The sequence below is a fragment of the Octodon degus genome, unplaced genomic scaffold (genome assembly GCF_000260255.1).
Source record: "Octodon degus isolate 3935 unplaced genomic scaffold, OctDeg1.0 scaffold00123, whole genome shotgun sequence".
In the NCBI taxonomy this organism is placed as follows: domain Eukaryota; kingdom Metazoa; phylum Chordata; class Mammalia; order Rodentia; family Octodontidae; genus Octodon; species Octodon degus.
This window is the reverse complement of record NW_004524699.1, coordinates 5622461-5640064: the sequence shown is the minus strand read 5'-3', so window position 1 is coordinate 5640064 and position 17604 is coordinate 5622461. Positions and strand designations below refer to the sequence as shown.

At 58.5% G+C, this 17604-nt stretch overlaps 1 protein-coding gene across 1 annotated transcript in view; it reads left to right on the top strand.

The window, feature by feature from the left end:
- Window positions 1–17604, top strand: part of Hmcn2 (hemicentin 2) — a 128861-nt gene that overhangs the window by 74048 nt on the left and 37209 nt on the right. Inside the window, exons 40-60 of the mRNA XM_012516738.2 lie at window positions 338–434; window positions 525–644; window positions 1877–2038; window positions 2318–2599; window positions 2941–3108; window positions 3465–3578; window positions 3985–4071; window positions 4863–5054; window positions 5825–5998; window positions 6096–6209; window positions 6601–6743; window positions 7857–8007; window positions 8868–9089; window positions 10114–10227; window positions 10547–10734; window positions 11114–11210; window positions 11576–11737; window positions 11860–11973; window positions 12829–13031; window positions 13676–13757; window positions 15583–15714. Coding sequence (XP_012372192.1) covers window positions 338–434; window positions 525–644; window positions 1877–2038; window positions 2318–2599; window positions 2941–3108; window positions 3465–3578; window positions 3985–4071; window positions 4863–5054; window positions 5825–5998; window positions 6096–6209; window positions 6601–6743; window positions 7857–8007; window positions 8868–9089; window positions 10114–10227; window positions 10547–10734; window positions 11114–11210; window positions 11576–11737; window positions 11860–11973; window positions 12829–13031; window positions 13676–13757; window positions 15583–15714 — 3118 coding nt within the window. The remainder of the gene's footprint in view (window positions 1–337; window positions 435–524; window positions 645–1876; window positions 2039–2317; window positions 2600–2940; window positions 3109–3464; window positions 3579–3984; window positions 4072–4862; window positions 5055–5824; window positions 5999–6095; window positions 6210–6600; window positions 6744–7856; window positions 8008–8867; window positions 9090–10113; window positions 10228–10546; window positions 10735–11113; window positions 11211–11575; window positions 11738–11859; window positions 11974–12828; window positions 13032–13675; window positions 13758–15582; window positions 15715–17604) is intronic.

Below are 17604 nucleotides of genomic sequence, written 5' to 3'. Positions count from 1 at the left end.
TTCCTTCCTTCCTTCCTTCCTTCCTTCCTTCTTTCTTTCTTTCTTTCTTTCTTTCTTTCTTTCTTTCTTTCTTTCTTTCTTTCTTTTTTTTTGCTTCCTTCCCATGTCAGGCTCTGACCCCATGTGCCATCCTCATCTGCAGGCCTGGGATGTGGGGGCGAAGGGGAGCCACTGAGGGACACTGAGGTGTTCCATGCACCTGGGGGCCAGGGGTTCTGGGAGGGAGCTTGGGGCCCACTAAGGTCATGTGACATGGCTGCAACTACAGGGACGGTGGCAGGGGCAGTGGGCACCTGTCTTGGCTTCCCCTGCTGACAGGCATCTCTGCCTGGGGCAGGTGACCAGGGCAGAGGTGGGGGATGCCGGCCGCTACACCTGTGAGGCTCTGAACCATGCCGGTCGCTCTGAGAAGCAATTCAGTGTGAACGTCTGGGGTGAGACCAGGTCCCGGGTCCCAGCGAGGGGCTGCCCTGCACTCCCTTCCCTGTCCAGCCTCCGGCTCACCCCTCTCTGCTCTGCCTCAGCGGCTCCAGTGTTCCCTTTGAGGGAGCCCCGCGCCCTGGTTGTGATGGAGGGGCAGCCCGCCAGGCTGTCCTGCGAGTGCCGTGGTGTCCCCTTCCCCAAGGTCTCCTGGAGCAAGGACGGTAGGACAGCCATCACTGCTCTGCCTGGCACAGGGCTGCTCTGCACACCGGCAGCTTCGGGCCACATTCGGATGTCCCTTCTGCCAGGAAGCCCTCCCTGACCCCCAGGGTGGCACGCAGCACCCTGTGTGGCCCTGTCCTGTCACCCAGCTCGGCCCCTCTGTTCTGTTCCTCCGTGGGTCAGTGAGGCCCACTGCCTTGGCACTAAGTTCCACGTCGGTGCCAGCTTCACCAGGTGCTCAGGCAGCCCAAGATTCATCTCACCCACACTCACTGACAGCCTGTCCGTGCCAGTTCCTGTTCTAGGTCCTAGGAACACAGCAGGGGAGAGAACAGACCCGCCCCCACCTGCCAGGGCTGGGGCCATAAAAACTAAGCTAGTGACTTGGTGACTTAGGTGACGAGAGCTGTGATGGCAGAGAAAGCCAGGGAGCAGATAGATGTGTAGGCCTGGGGGTTTCAACCGGGCAGTAGGGACGTTAGACCAAGCTGACTTGAAGAGGCAAAGAGAGGAGGCAGAGGATGCTGCAGAGAAAATCGTTCGGGCCATGGTGGTGCAAAGGCCCTGGGGCAGGAAGGAGCCACGCATGCGTCTGAAGCTGCAGCGAGGCCAGGGGCGGGAGCAGAGCCAGCAAGGGGGCAGAAGCAGGGGACGGTCAGCAGTACAGTGGAGCTGGACCAGCGGTTGTCATGGGAACGTTGGCTTTTACCCCGCCAATGAGTAGGCACTGCAGGGCTCTGGATAGAAGTAGCATAGGCTGACCATGCTGGCAGGGCAGGTTGTGCCAGGGGCCAACTCCTGAGAAGCAACAGTGCTGGCCAGAAGCCAGGGACCACAAGGTGACAGGAAGTGGCCAGGGCCTGGATGTACAAGGTGTTGCCGTCTGGAGTTCAGTTGTTCAGAGGACTGAGGGGAAGGCAGAAGATTGGCGGGTGGGTGTAGCAGTTGTCACCAAGGTGGGGGAATCTGAGGCAGGAGCAAGCACCTGGCACCTTGAAAAGCCAGAGCAGGGGCTTTAGCCCAGCACTCCAGGTCTCCCTGCTTCCCCTGTGGGTCAGTGACAGGGTGGGCTGTGGGATGGGGAAGACTGATGTTGCCTCCAGGGAGGGCTTCCTGGAGGAGGTGGCATCCCCAGCTGGCTCCTGTAGGATGAGCAGGAGTTGGGATGGATGAGAGACGACAAAAGGTCCCGGCCTTGCCCTGGATGGGGGCTTCTCACTTCCTGCCACAGGTCAGTTGCTACCTGGGAAGGAGCCTGGCGGGGAGCACCTGTCAGTGGTGGGACGGCTGCTGTACCTCGCGCGGGCACAGCCGGCACAGGAGGGGACATACACGTGCGTGTGCAGCAACGTGGCTGGGAACAGCAGCCAGGACCAGCAGCTGGTGGTGCACGGTGAGCTGCGCCCCAGCGTGCCTGTGGGGCGGGGACCAGGGAGCCGCCCCCTCTGCAGGACTGGGTTCCCAGGATCTTGGCAGATAGATGGCTGGGTTCTCACTCTGTGGCATGAGGGCAAGGGCCCAGAGAGGCCAGGTGACCTGGCCGGAATCACACAGCCAGTGCGGGCAAGGGGTGTCAGAGGCCCAAGCGGTTGCACCCACCGCGTGCCTGGCGCTGGCCAGTGCTTGGTGCCTGAAGGCCCAGCGCCTTCCCTGATGCGTGTTCCCCGCCCAGCTCCCCCCCAGATCGCCGGTCCTCGAGAGCCCCTCACGCACGTGTCCGTGCTGCAGGGCGGAGAGACCACTCTGGACTGCAATGCCACGGGGAGGCCACAGCCGGCGGTGACGTGGGAGCGGGATGGGCAGCCTGTGAGGGCCGAGCCCGGCCTGTCGCTGCAGAACCAGGGCCAGAGCCTGCAGGTGCAGCGGGCGCAGGGCGCCCACGCAGGACGGTACAGCTGCGTGGCCGAGAATGCGGCGGGGCGCGCCGAGCGGAGGTTCGCGCTGTCCGTGCTGGGTAAGGCTGGTCGGGGCTCTGCTGGGGCGCAGATCCGCCCTGCGTGTCCTTCCCTGCGGCCAAGTCTCTGTCCCCAGACCCTGGAGGAAGGGGCCTGGGTGCAGACACGGAAAGGCCGAGTAGGAGCTGCGGGCTGGGGAGCTGGAGCAGCGCCTGCACTCCTGTCCATTTCTGAGAGCCTCCCGTTTGCTGGGCTGGACAGGAGAGGTGGCCATAGCCTTCGGGACATCACCCTCTGTCAGGGGACCCCGGGCCTGCCCCGCCCCTACTCTAGCACCAGATCCCACCCTCCAGGGCGTGGCCCAGGGAGGGTGGGTCCTGACAGCTCCTCCCCCATGCAGTACCCCCTGTGCTCGTGGGTGACACGGACACCCTGACCAACGTCACAGCCACCTTGCATGAAGCCTTGACACTGCTCTGCGAGGCCACAGGGGTGCCGCCCCCTGAAGTGCGCTGGTTCCGGGAGGAGGAGCCCTTCCAACCCCGGGAGGACACCTACCTGTTGGCAGGTATGCTGTCAGCCATGTCCTGGGAACCAGCCTAACTCCTTCTCTCCATGACATGACCCTGACCTCTGACCCAGAGCCCCAAAACACGAGGCAGGGGAGCTCCCCCTGTGGATGGGGAGTTGTAAGTTCCCACTCTGCTCTGCTACTGGTGAACATTTTCACAGAAAAGGTGCTGAAGAGAACTGCTGCCAAGAGAGGTTCTCTGGAGGGACCTTCCACAGCACGTAGCTGACTTGAGGAAGTGCGGGTCTAAGCACCTGCCCCACAGCTGACGCATCCTCCCCCCCAGCTCGGTCTGTGATGGTTCCCGCTGGTGCACACACCAGAAACTGAGGCTCACTACCCTCCCTCCCCAGGAGGCTGGATGCTGAGGGTGACGCATGCTCAGGAGCAGGATCGAGGTCTCTACTCGTGTCTGGCCAGCAACGAGGTTGGAGAGGCGCGAAGGAACTTCAGTGTGGAGGTCCTGGGTATGTGGCAGCACTGTTCCCACCAGGGCCCCAGAATCCTTGGCCTCCTGCCTGGGAGCTTCCAGGCCCAGGCAGAGAAGAGGAGAGGCCAAGACTTGTTACCTTGACCTTATCCAAAAATCTCTGCTCTGAGGCCACTGTGGATCTTTCCAGAAGCAGCAGGACCCACACACAGTGGAAGGGGATCACTATTTTCTAGGGCTTGTCAGAGCGGCACTGAGCTCTTCCTCAGCCAGCAGGAAATGTTCACTAAACCCACTGCCCTGTAGAAGCAGGCGCCAGAGCATGGGGAAACTGAGGCTCAGGGCATTATGGAGGAGCCCTGGGCTCTTGGCTCTCTGCTCTGTGGTTGTGCACCCAAGTGGCCAGCCCTGGTTGGCAGCGGGCATCTCCTCCCTTCTCCTAGTTCCTCCCTCTATAGAGAATGAGGGTCTGGACGAGGTGACCAAGGTGCCCGAGGGACAGACTGCCCAGCTGATCTGCAATGCCACAGGTAAGGGCCTCCTCCCTGGTGTCCTTCCCACCCCCGCTGACTGTACGTCTCAGCCTCTAGGGCCTCCACCAAGAGTCCTTGGCCGGCCCCTCATGCCAACACTTCCTGCCCTGCACTCGCTAATGGGGTGTGGTCTGCTGAGAGCTGAGATCCTGGAGGGATCAGCTTCTTGTCTCCATGGTTACCCATGTGCACAGAAGAGCCGGCTGCCATTATTGCTTATGGGATGAAGGATGGATGGATGGATGATGGATGGATGAATGTAGGATGGATGGATGATGGATGATGGACAGACAGGTAGATAGATGGTAGATTGGACTGGCTCGTAAGTGAGTAGGTAGCTGGCTGGATAGATGGATATCCAGGTAAATGGGTAGGAAGATGGATGGATGGATGGGTGGGTAGATGGATGGATGGATGGATGGATGGATGGATGGATGGATGGAGAGTTGGTAGATAGGTGGGTGGGTGGGTGGATGGATGGGTGGATGGGTAGATGGGTGGATGAGTAGATGGATGGAGAGTTCATGGATAGATGGGGGGGTGGACAGAGAGAAGATGAATGAGTGGACAAGAGGATGAAAGGAGCAACATGTGGCTGTCTTGTGTGTCTGAACCAAGTTGTCTCCACCCCCCAGTGAGGAAGAGGCAGGCAAAACCCAGGGAAGGGCCGGGGCAGGCTTGCTGTCACCTCTGCTACCGCTGTACTTCCTGGGCCTCTGGCTGAGCTGGTGTCTCCATGTCCTTGTTGTGGCTGTGAGCAGCCTCTGACCTCTGGTCCTTTGCCTCAGGCCACCCACAGCCTAACATCACCTGGTTCAAAGATGGCCGGGCACTGGCTGCTGGAGACACCCACCACATCTCTCCGGACGGAGCCCACCTGTGGGTCCCCCAGGCCAACCTGTCTCATGCCGGCCACTACTCCTGCATTGCCACCAATGCTGTGGGGGAGAAGACCAAACACTTGCAGCTCAGTGTGCTGGGTGAGCTCTGAATGTCCCTGGCCACCCGGGTGCTGGTGGGCGGTGACCGGCTCCTTAAAGACAACAATAACGAGGATGATGTTGGCTGCAGCGAGGCATTTCGTTAAATCTTCTCCATGAGCCTGGGAGGTGGCAGATGAGCCTGTCCCCAATGTCATGGTGAAGCTCTAAGGCTTAGAGTGGTGACGTGGCTCAGAGCCAGGACATCCGGCCCCCAAGGACCTTGTGCCACATGCTTTCTCCCTCAGCAGAAGAAAGAGAAAATGGACCAAGCGCGAAGGCGCAGGCTGGTGCCATTTGTGCTGACGTCTGCTTCTAAAAATGCTGGGTGTGACAGGCGGAGGGCCAGGCAGGAGAAAACTTCAGAGGAAACTTTCAAACCAATGGAAGTGGGTGGGGCGACTCCATCCAGCAGAGAGAAAGCTGCCCCCAGACTTTCCCCAAATCAGGGAGGAATACAAACCAGAAACACAAACAGAAGAGGATTGTGTTAAATTAGATACACTGGGTGCTGCAAGGTTGCAAGCTATTAGGGAAACTGAGATAGAAGTTACCCATCTTTCCTGTGAGCACTGGCCAGCAGTGGGCTGCTTGAATTTAGCCCTGAATTCAAGTCCAGCTGCGTAGAGCATGGATGCCTCTGAGCCTCAGTTTCCCGTCTGCGTGAGGCACGCGGCTGCAGCGGGAGGCTAAGCAGCTGGGCTCACACCTGTCCTGGCCCTTGGTCTGGGCTGAGATGTGTACCCAGAGTGCCCTCCTGCCCACCACAGTGCTGCCCACCATCCTGGGGGCCACCGAGGATGGTGCTGGTGAAGAGGTGACCGTGACCATCAACAACCCCATTTCCCTGATCTGTGAGGCGCTGGCCTTCCCTGCCCCCAACATCACCTGGATGAAGGATGGGGTCCCTTTTGAGGAGTCCAGGAATATCCAGCTGCTCCCAGGTGATGTCCTCTGGGCAGGGACCTCGGGGCATGGGTGACACGCATCAGACAGGCTCAGCCAGAGCTCATGGTGACTGTGGCACTGATCCCTGAGCAGGGACACGCGGGCTGCAGATCCTGAATGCCCAGAAGGAAGACGCGGGCCAGTACACCTGTGTGGTCACCAATGAACTGGGGGAGGTCACCAAGAGCTACCATGTGGAAGTGCTCAGTGAGTCAGGGACCCGGGCTGATGCCACCATGTGGCTGTGGATGCTCCTCCATTCTCCCCCCACCCCCACAGTCCTGAAGCTGCTCAGAGTTGGGATGCTGTCGGGACTCAGCCTTCTCGGGCCTCCAGGCTCCCAGGCCTGATGTCCTTCCACAACCAGAGGGTCTTCCGCTTGAGAAAGAGTGGCCAAGAATGGCCCCAGACACCACCCTAGTAGCCACCTGACTCAGACCTGTCTGTGGCCATCGCAGACAAATGCCTCGTCCTTTGAGTGGGGTCTGGGACTGGGGTCTGGTTGGTGCCTAGGACCCCCATTCCTCCACCCTCGGGAGCCAGGCCCCCCTTCTGGAGCTGATCCTGTGGTTCCTCAGTCCCCCTGTGATTCTTTCAGTTCCCCCTTCCATCTCCAAAGACGACCCCGCGGGGGAACTAGGGATGAAGGAGGTAAAGACCAAGGTCAACAGCACCTTGAGCCTGGAGTGCGAGTCCTGGGGCTCACCCCCACCCACCATCAGCTGGTACAAGGATGGGCAGGTGAGCCCAGGGGACCCTCGGGCAGGCACCTTGGGCTCCCCCTGGGTCTGTGTGAAACCGTCCAGAAAAGTTAGAACATCTGCCCACAGCTGTCCCAGGTCCCAACCTGCCTTTAATTTGTGATGTGTTCATTTTAATTTAACTTTTAAAATTTATTTTGCAATCCCTTTATATTGAGCTATATCATATCCCCGACCCTTTTTGAATTAAAGACTTTTTTAAAAAAAATGTGTTTAGTACAGAGTCTACAGGGTCTTGCTACACAGATTGGACTCATCATGATCCTCCTGTTTTTTAGCCTACCAAGTGCTGGGATTACAGGTGTAATCCCAGTCTCCTTCATCATCTCAGTCAGTCTCCACCACGCCCAGTCTCCTTCATCATCTCAGTCAGTCCCAGGGTGGGGCTGGCATGGCAGGCTGGGGATCGAACACCCAGCTCTTGTGTCTGCCTAAGCAGGCACTTGAATTTGCTGAGCTATCTGGCCGGCCTCCAACCCCTTTTTAATTTTTTAAATGTATTTTTGTTTTGAAACAGGTTCTCACTGAGTGGCTAAATTTCCCAGGCTGGGCTTAAAGTTATGATCCTCCTGCCTCAGCCTCCCAGACTGCTGGGCTCATAGGCTTAGCTTAGCCCACCCTTCCGGTTCCGGTTCTGGCTGATAGGCGCCCCTTGGCCTCTCCGTGGGGGACAGCAAGGGACTTTCAGCTCTCCATCCTGGGGCCATTGGCTGTGTTTGATTATTGCCTTCTGTTGAGTCCTGAGGGCTGGGACCCCACGTCCTCCTCATCTGTGGGCCGGGTAAATAGGGTGGGGGTCAGCAGAGAAGGGGTCCCCTCTCCCCAAACCCCAGGGGAAAACCATTTGGAAACTGGTGAGTGCTGTGCACCGTGAAGGGAAGCTGCTAGGCCACTGTCCTGTGGTGGCTGTGAAGGGTGCGAAGTTTTCATAGTAGAGCTGGGTATGGCGATGCGCAGCTGTAATCCCAGCACCTGGGAGGCTGAGGCAGGAGGCTCATTGTGAGAGTAAATAAATGAAAATGTATTAAAATGTGAACGCGAATCTCGGTGCTTCCTGCCTGCTTCCGATGGTCTTCCCCTCTTCCCCTGCCAGCCTGTGACCCCAGGCCAGCGCCTGCGAATCCTGGGCGAGGGCCGCCTGCTCCAGATCCAGCCCACACGGGTCTCGGACTTGGGCCGGTACCTGTGCGTGGCCACCAATGTGGCCGGGGAAGACGACCAGGACTTCAACGTGCTCATCCAGGGTGCGTGTCGCCTGCGCGGCCGAAAGGAGGCGCTGCGGGCCGGGCGGCGGCCAGGGCTTGGGGCAGACGTTTCCCACAGGGATGAGGCGGGGTGCGGTCTCTCCCCTAGTAGCAGGAGGCATCCCGCCAAGGGCCTGAATGGGCAGAACCTGGTGCTCGAATGCCCTCTGGCACACGCTGCTGGCTCATGAAAAGGCCCCAGGGAGTAGTGGAGCCTACAGTGTCAAGGCTGCTGGGGGTACGTGGGGGTCTTAGAGTCTCCTCCGCACCTTTGGCACCTTTGCTGGTGTGGACATTTTCCTCTGAAGGAAGTGGGGAGGGGAACAGGAAGTAGGCACCCACGGCCCAGCCAAGCGGCATTGGCCAGATTTTGCTTCGCGGTTCTGTTGGGCTCATGTGCGACACGGCAGGAGGAGCCCCCTCTCTGTCTCTGGTGCCTCCTGGCCAGACAGATCCTTAGCCCTGGCTCTGTCATTCTCCGGCTGCTGGACCAAAGGCTGTCACTGTCCTCTCCGGCCTGTAGTAGGTGATCAAAGCTGGCGGCCTTGGGGCCCTTCCCGCTGTAGCAGCTGCAGATTTTGCATCCCTGTGCTCTGGGAAGCCAAAGCTTTCACAGTCTCCCACCCTGGCAGATTTCTTGGGGTTACTAGGAGGCTTTGGCGACCGTTTGATGAGGGCTCTGTGGGTAGGAAATTTATCCCAGCACCTGGTGCTGCTCAGTAAGCACACATGGGTGAACTTAATTCCTTGACTGGAAGGAGCCTTCGTGTGAAATTGTGCGCCTCCTGTGCCGGCCAGGTGTCTCGGGGAGAGAGGTGGTGCCCTAGCTGGGGCTCCTCACAGTGCTGTTCCCCCTGCAGTGCCCCCCATGTTCCAGAGGGTAGGCGATCCCAGGGCTGCTTTTGAGACCCTGTCCCAGGAGGAGGAGGCCCGGGGCGAGGTGATGGAATACCGAGAGGTAGTGGAGAACAACCCGGCCTACCTGTACTGTGACACCAACGCAGTCCCACCGCCAGAGCTCACCTGGTACCGAGAGGACAAGCCCCTCTCCGCCACAGACGACGGGGTCTCCATGCTGCAGGGTAGGTTGATCCCTGGGTGATTCTGCAGTCCCAGGCTCCAAAGGAAGGGCTGGAAAATTCCTGGCCTGGTCAGACGGCTCTGGGCTCCCAGCGGAGCAGGTGTCGGCTGGCGCTGGTAGCAGGGAGCGAGTCTCTCGCTTAGCCTTCATACCGTGTCCTGCCAAGTCCAAACCAAGAGGTGCTGTAAAGGGGACCTGGGTCAGCCCCCAGTAAGCAGAGTCTACCAAGTCTGGTGCTTTGGGATCTGCAAAAGCAGGAGGTAGCCCAGATGCTGGTTCCTGGTCACAGTTCTGGAAACAAGGGCTTCCCCTGCTGGTGACCTCTGACCTACCCGCATGGCTCAGCCAAAGGCAGATCCATAGCGAGGGTCCTGACCATTGGTCCATCCCAGCTGTCACTCAAAGCCAGGCCCCGGCCACTCATCCCACCCTCGACAGGCCATTGGCATTGACCTTTTGCTCCAACCTAGCCCCGTAGCCCTAATCCTAAGCACATCATGGCCACAGTTACCAGCTAACCTGAGTTTTGACCCTGACTGGTGACCCTTCACTCCGAGCCACTGTCCCCCAGGGCTACATGTGACCCCTGGTTCAGCCCTGGTCAAGCCATGCACAGCCTGGGCCTGAGCACACGGCAGCCCTAAGTCAGCAATCAGCTAGAGGCCAGCTCCAGCCCTGCTTCAGGCCAGGCGCTGTCCCTGTCTGGCTCTGGGTCACAGAAGGCTCCGAGTGACCGCCCTCCAGTGGCTCCAGGCCCAGGAGCCTCCTTGGACACCAAGGTCTGTACCTACTGTTGTCCTGCTGCCCCCTGGGGGAAGCCTCAGTTTCTCCATCTGTAAGATGGGATGGCAGCAGAACATGGACAGACACTGTGCCAGCAAGCTGGTGGCTGCATTGGCTTTAGCTTCCTCTTCACCCACAAGCTGGGCCAAGGCGCCCTGTTTCACAGACAAGGTGGGGAAGGCGATGATACATCTCATCCCTTGCTCTTTGGTGGGGACAGTGGTCTTGCCCTGTACCTGCAGGTGGCCGGGTCCTGCAGCTGCCCCTGGTGCGGGCAGAGGATGCTGGGAGATATTCATGCAAAGCTGCCAACGAGGTGGGCGAGGACTGGCTGCACTATGAGCTACTGGTGCTGAGTGAGTAGCCCTGGCCGGGGGCACAGGACGCTGGGGACCCACGAGGGCTCCCTCAAAGGGGCCCAGTCCAGGCGTTCAGCCCCACCTGACCCCGAGGTACCCAGTGGGGTTGTGTGCTTGCGCTCTGCAGCAGGCAGAACTCGCTCACATTCCAGTAGGCTGCTTGCTGGCTGTGTGGCCACGAGCAACCCACAGTCCTGTCTGTGCCGTAGACTCCTTAGTTACAACCAGACCTGGGAGGGTTTGATGAGCAGGGTATGGAGCCCCGGTCAGCCCCCAGTCCCCAGCACTACTCCTCACCCTCCTGTCCCTGACCCAGCCCCACCCGTGATCCTGGGTGACACCGAGGAGCTGGTGGAGGAGGTGACTGTGAATGCCAGCAGTACTGTCAGCCTACAGTGCCCAGCCCTGGGCAACCCGGTGCCCACCCTGTCGTGGCTGCAGAATGGGCTGCCTTTCTCCCCAAGCCCACGGCTGCAGGTGCTGGAGGACGGGCGAGTGTTGCAGGTGAGGATGCCGCTGCTCAGGCTGTGGGCCTCCCAGGGCTTCCCTGCAAGCTGTCAGCCGCAGCGCGTGGTATCGGCTGCTCGGAAAGGCAGGCTGCATGGTCCCTGGGAGCGTAGAGGACTCTGGTGTATGTGCTGCAGTCAGAGCTACTGGGCCCAGAGCTGGTGGAAGCTGGGGGCCCCAGGCAGAACTTAGTCACACATAGGTCACCAAGGACCCCCCCACCTCAGCCACCAGTGTCCACACCCAGGGCCACCCCAGCCCAACACCCCAAAATGTCTCACAAAGCCTTGTTGGGGACTCCACCTGCCCTGAATGAGCGCCCCAGGTCACGTATCAGCTGTGGGGGAGAGGGACAGTTTCGGGGCGGCTCCCCCAGGTGTCCACAGCAGAAGCGGCTGATGCTGCCAGCTACATGTGTGTGGCCGAAAACCAGGCAGGCTCTGCGGAGAAGCTGTTCACCCTCCGGGTCCAAGGTGAGAGGGCCGAGCGGGCAGGCCCACCCGTGCTGCATCCCTCCCAGAGGGGACCTGATCGGGGGCAGCACTTCCGCACCCCCCAGTCTGCCATCCATCTCAGCAGCTGCAGGGGCTCAGGGGTGGGAGGGGACAGTGCTGAGGTTCAAGGTCATTGAGCCAGGGTGGATATTTTGGCTCTGCCGCTGATAGCTGGGGGGCCTTGGAAGCATGGCTGCCCCTCTCTGATCTCTGAGTCCCTGCGTGTTCATGGGTAGGGGAGGTGGCTGTTGGAAGACTCTTAGTCCTCAGGGTCTCAGCCCTGGCTGCCTGCCCCACCCACATCGATCTCATGTCTTTCTTTATCCCTGTGGCTGTGGGGACAGTGCCACCACGAATCATAGGCCAGAACCTGGAGCAGGTCACTGCCGTTCTCAACAGCAGTATCTCCCTCCCCTGTGAGGCCCATGCTCACCCGAGCCCCGAGGTCACCTGGTACAAGGACGGCGAGGCTCTGGCCCTGGGGGAAAAGGTTTTCTTCCTGCCTGGTGGGTAAACTGAGGCTGATGGGGAGCCACAGCTGCTTCCCTGAACCTTGAACTGGCTGTGTCTGCGGGGGGTGGGTTCAGAAGGGGGCTGGGGGCTGGTGTGAGAGGCTGGCTCCCCACAGGCACCCACACGCTGCAGCTGCCCCGGGTGCAGCCCTCAGACTCCGGGACCTACATGTGCGAGGCCCTCAATGTGGCTGGCCGCGACCAGAAAGTGGTGGAGCTCAGAGTGCTGGGTACGTGTTGTCCCCCATCACCCCGCAGTGCCCACCACTCCCTGGGGCAAGCCACTTGAGGGAGGGGAGACTGCCACTGGGTGGCTGGGACGCCCCACCCCTACCCCAGTAGGGATAGTGTTGGGCACCATCTGCCCACCCCACCCCACCCCCGCCCCTGTGAAGGCAGTAGTCCCAGGAGCTGGACAAGCTTGGGCTGGGAACTGAGCTCTTTGGCCTTAGGTAAGTTGCTGTCCCTCTTGGAGTGCTGGCTTTCCCGTCTGTAACTTGATGGCACTTTGCCGTCATCAACCGTGGGTGTGGCACGTGGGAAGCTTGGATGATGGTCAGGTTGAAGAGATGAACCCCAGGAGCCAGGCCCAGTAAAGGACCCTTCCTTCCCAAGCTCGTGTGGTTGTGGATTCCCAGCATGGTGACCATGATGGCTCATGGCCTTTGGGATCCTCCTCAGGGAGAGCTGGTCCCCTGTGTCACCAGTCACGGCTCTTGGAGGTCTCTCCTTCCTCCACTCTTGTGCTCACCTGCTGTGTGGAGTGGACACTGCGCTGGGTTCTGTGGCCTCAGAGTGGGGCACAGAGTGACGGCAGGGGCCCCATGAAGGGCTCTTCCCAGCTGAAGGTGGCCGCTTGTGGGAAGGAGCCCAGGAGACCTGTGAGCGGCTCCCGGAGGAGGCTGAGGCCCAGAGGAGACCTGAGGCTTCCCCTCCTGCCCAGCAGGCCCTGCCACCCTGGCCTGGCTCTTCCTCCAGGGTTAGGTTCACTGTGTAGCCCTGCAGGGCTCCATAGCTGTGGCTTGTGGGAGGACATAGAAGGAGCCAAAGGCTGCAGTGGGTCACTGGCTGTCTCATGTCCCCAGTGCCCCCCACCTTTAGGCAGACCCCTGACAGCCCCCAGGAGGCAATCCTTATCCGGGCCGGGGACAAGGCCATCCTGAACTGTGAGACAGATTCTCTCCCAGAACCGGTCGTGACCTGGTACAAGGACCAGAAGCCCCTGGTCCTGGGGCCATGGGTCCAGGCCCTGCAGAATGCACAGAGGCTGGAGATCCCGGTGTCTCAGGTGGGTGGCCATGGTCGGGTGGAGGGGCAGAGGCCTGGGAAGGGGAGGCGACAGGTGTGTGTCTTCCAGTAGAGACCCAGGACATATGTGGGCTCCCAAGAGTTGGAGTCCAGCCTGATCCCTGTGCTGACCTGCACTGAGCAGATCCCTTCCCTGCTGCTTGCCTCAGTTTCCCCAGATCTAGAAGTTTTCTCTAGCTCCTTCTTGCTGAGACCTGTGGCTCTTCGGGATCTGTTCCATGTGGGTTACACACTCGCAAATGCTTGCCCTCGTCCAGAATTCCCCCTGTGCCCTGTCTCCTGGTTTTTCTTTTTTTAGTACTGGGAATCAAACTCAGGACCTTATGCTTGCCAGGCAGGCCCTGTGCCATTGAGCTATCTCCCTGGGCCTGGGCTCTAATCCCAGAGAGCGTGACCTAGCCTCAGGGGAGGGGTCTTTGCGGGGTCTTGGGGGGTGGGGCTTGTGTACTCATTTCCCATATCCCTCCAGTCTCTTTGGGCTCTTGAGGAAGGTCAGATGGTCCTGGCTCCCTTTACCTCCCTGGGAAGAACCAGTAGATCTGGGGGTCCCTGCCCTGAAAACTTCTGGAACCTGGATATGTGAGGGGAGCCCCACCCCATCATCACATGCTCTTCCTGTCCCAGGTGTCCGACAAAGGTTCATACAGCTGCAGAGTCAGCAATGCTGTTGGGGAGACCACGCGGACATTTGTCCTCACCGTCCAGGGTAAGTTGGCCCAGCCGGGCCTATGCAGCCACAGCTCCCTGCAGCAGCACCTGGACTACGTGGCTGCAGTGGTGCCCCAGGCCGTAAGCGCAATGTTTGGAAGTTAAAAGAGCAGCGTCCAGGGGGCCTGGCCCTAGCTCAGGCCTTTAAGTGGCTGCTTCCACAAAGCTGTCAGCCTCAGGCTGCTGGAGTTCGAACCTCACACCTCTCCCGCTGGCCAAAAGTGCCCTGAAGGCATTTGAGGAACAAAAAAAAAAAAAAAAAAAAAAAAAAAAAATCCTTAGGGGCTGGTGAGATGGCTCAGTGGTCTAAAGCACCTACTTAGAACAAGCTTGGCAAAGCACAGGGACCGCGGTTCAATCCCCCAGCACCACATGCCAGCCAGCCCCGCCCCCTGGTGGGCTGAGCTGGCCACACACACACACACACACATAAAATAAAATAAATAAATATTAAAAAAAAAAAAAAGAGCAGCGTCCAAAGGACTCCGCCCGAGACCTGCTTCGTGGGGTGACTTTGTCCCCCTGGGCCTTGGGCTCATCTCTAGTCAAGTTTGCGTTAGCGCAGGGCCTGCTGGCTGGGCACCCCCAGAGACAGCAGATGTGCTGCAGAGTGCTGGGCATAGGCCTGGCACCCCGTTCTGGGATGAAGCTGAGATGCCAGGCACTTGGAGCCCTGGGGCCACATCACCTCGTCTTGAGCCTTGAGGGCTCTGTGGCACCAGCTCAAGGATGGGATGTCAACGAATGGCATTCTGTTGGCCGTGTACCTCGGGCTGGGCCTGAGAGGAGCCTGGCTCATCGTCTGGACAGTTGCCAGACTCCAGATTTTCTGTGGTCAGATATGTGTCAGCTAGTACATAGATTTAGCTGTGTAACAAAGAGCCTCCAAAGTACAATGGATTAAATGGGTGAGAAGTGTCCCCTCAGGCAAAAACCTGGAGGTGAGTGTTGGGGTTGGTGGGGTCCCCCAGCTCCATGTAGTAATTTGGGAGAACCCACCCAGGTTCCCTCCATCTTGTTGCTCCTCCATCTCTGAAGGTGTTGTCCCTGTTCCTGTGTTGAAGTCGGGACACGCTGCATCCTGTCCCTATCCACAGGAAGCAGAAAGGAGCAGAAGCAGAGAGCTGGCCTTTGTCTCTTCCACTTGCGTTCTGTGGACAAGAGCTCAGGCAGCTGGCCACTGTGCTGCAAGGGAGGCTGGGAAGTGTAGTTTTTCCTTGCATGACAAAGTGCTTAGCTAAAACTTTGCTGCCTATGATGGGAAACAGGTTGCAAGGCTACTCTATCTGCCAGCAGCCTCCCACCTAGGGAGCAGCAGGTGACTCACACCCTGAGCCATACTAAATATATTTTTGGAAATGGCCAGTACTGGGCTTGCTGCCCCAAGTGCACAGCTCCCTTCATGTGCAGGGAGATGTTGGGGAATCTCTAGTCCTGAAGGACAAAGATGTTTCACCTTGAGCCCAGCTGACACTGTTCTGCTAGTAAATTCAGCTTGGGTGCATGACTTCATCCTGGCTGAGTGTAAGAGCTCTGGGATCGATTAATGATGTCTGTCCTGACATAGGTTAAGAACTACTGGTACATGAGCCATGCATTCACCATCCTTGGGCTAAGTGGACCCATCCAGGGCACCTCTTTGCAGATGCTGTGAAATTACCAGCTGCTTCTTGTAGCTGTATTTGTGAATAAAGCAATCATTACCATCAGAGACCGAGCATAGAATGTGAACTCCTAGCTCCAGGAAGGGGCTGGCTGATCTGCCTGAGCCGAAGGGAAGAGGGAAGTCTCAGGATTCCAGGAATATGGCTTCCTTCCTGCAGTGCCCCCAACATTTGAGAACCCCAAGATGGAGACAGTGAGCCAGGTGGCTGGGAGACCCCTGGTCCTGACCTGTGATGTGTCCGGGGTCCCTGCACCCACTGTGACTTGGCTGAAGGACAGAATGCCTGTGGGTGAGTACGGCATGTGCTTCTTCATGCTTGTGTGCAGAATGTTCTTTTAGTCCAGACAACGGTAATGCAGACACAGGAAGCTGCTTGTTTGGACGCTCCCATCCAGATCCAAGGTGGGTTCCGGTGGAGGCTCCACCCCTTTCAGAGGCCCCGCCCCTGCTTATCTTTTAACTCTGATCGGTTCTTGAAATCCAGACCTCAAGACCCACTCCCTTCCTTCCTCCTCCCTTCCTGCTCCCAGAAGACAAGATCCACTCTAGGCCAGTGGGGTGGTACATGCCTGTAATCCCAGTGCTCTGGAGGCCAAAGCAGGAGGGTCACAAGTTCAAGTCCAGCCCGGGCAATTTGTCTTAGTGAGACCTTATCTCATAAAAGGGCTGGGGATGCCGTTCAATGTGAAGACCTTGGGTTCAATCTCCAGTAGCACAGTAAATACAGACAGACACACAGACACATGGACACAGGCGCTGTGCTGTGCAGGGCCCACACAAAGCCCGGGAAGCTCAACTCTGCATGGCATCAACCCAAGCTGCAGCCTCTCCACTCTACCCTTCCTGGCTGCCGTAGCCTCCACACAGTGGGCCTCCCCTCCCTCTCCTTGCAACCCCTCTGCCAGTCTGGAGCCCTGGGGGAGGCCGATGCCCACCCGCTGCTCTGCACTTCCGGCTGCCCCACTCAGGGCACCACCACCCGCCCCACCATGCTGGTCTCCTGAGCCCGGAATAGAAGGATCTCGAGGTCCTGCTCTGAGGTGACCACAGACAGTCCTTGGGATGTGGCCCTAAGGTCCCTGTGGAGCTACCTGTCCCAATCCATGCTCCAGACCCTTGCAAATTAATACCCCGGGTTTACTGAGATAAAATTAACTGTAGTTTACTCATTTAATGTCATAAAGCTGCAATGTACCCATGTAAAACACCTACTGCTGGGGCTGGGGAGATGGCTCAGTGGAATAAGTGCTTCTCTGGTGAGCACAAGGGCCTGAGTTCAATCCCCAGTTCCACCAAATAAATAAATAAATAAATAAATAAATAAATAAATAAATAAAATAAAAACACCTACTGGGCTGGTGAGATGGCTGAGTGGTCTAAAGCACCTACTTACAACAAGCTAAGCTAAGCAAAGCACAGGGACCGCACGCAGTTCAATCCCCCAGCACCACATGCCAGCCCGCCCCGCCCCCTGGTGGGCTGAGCTGGCCACACACACACACACACAAATAAATAAAATTTAAAAAAATAAAATAAAATAAAACACCTACTGCAAGGACTCGCAGCGTGTTTGGGGTTGAACTACCATTACCACAATCACTTTTAGACATCTTGCCGTGGTGTTAGCCATTTTGGCTACCGCTCCCCCTCCCTGGCCCCAGACCGTGGCCGCTGCCAGTCCATACCCTTCTGTGGATTTGAGATTCTAGACGTGTCACTCACGGGTGAGCGCATGGTGCATGGCCTTTTGAGCCTGGCTCACTGCGCCTGGCGTGGCGTTTTCCAGGCTCCCCACGCCGCAGCAAGGCCCTGGACCCATTCCTTTTAAGGACTGAATGATTTCCCTTCCCGGAGACATCCCCGTGTCCCCTTGTGCTTTTCCTGCAGCCTGAGATGCTGGGCTCTCCAGCTAGCTGCAGGAGCAGAGCCTCAGGGCTTGGCTCAGTCCCTGCAGTCTCATTCTCCTCCTTCTAGGGTAGATCCTGGGGCAGCCACACTCTGTAGTCCCCGTGGAGCCCCCACCCCAGCTGCCTCCTCTGCTGCTCTCCTCAGCCCTTGCAGCATGGTCTGTGTTTGGCCGTGGTTCTCTCTAAGTTCTTCCAGAAAGGCCCTGGGGTGGGAAGATAGCTCAGTAGCATAAGTGCCTGCCTGGCAAGTGCAAGGTTACAAGTTTGACCCT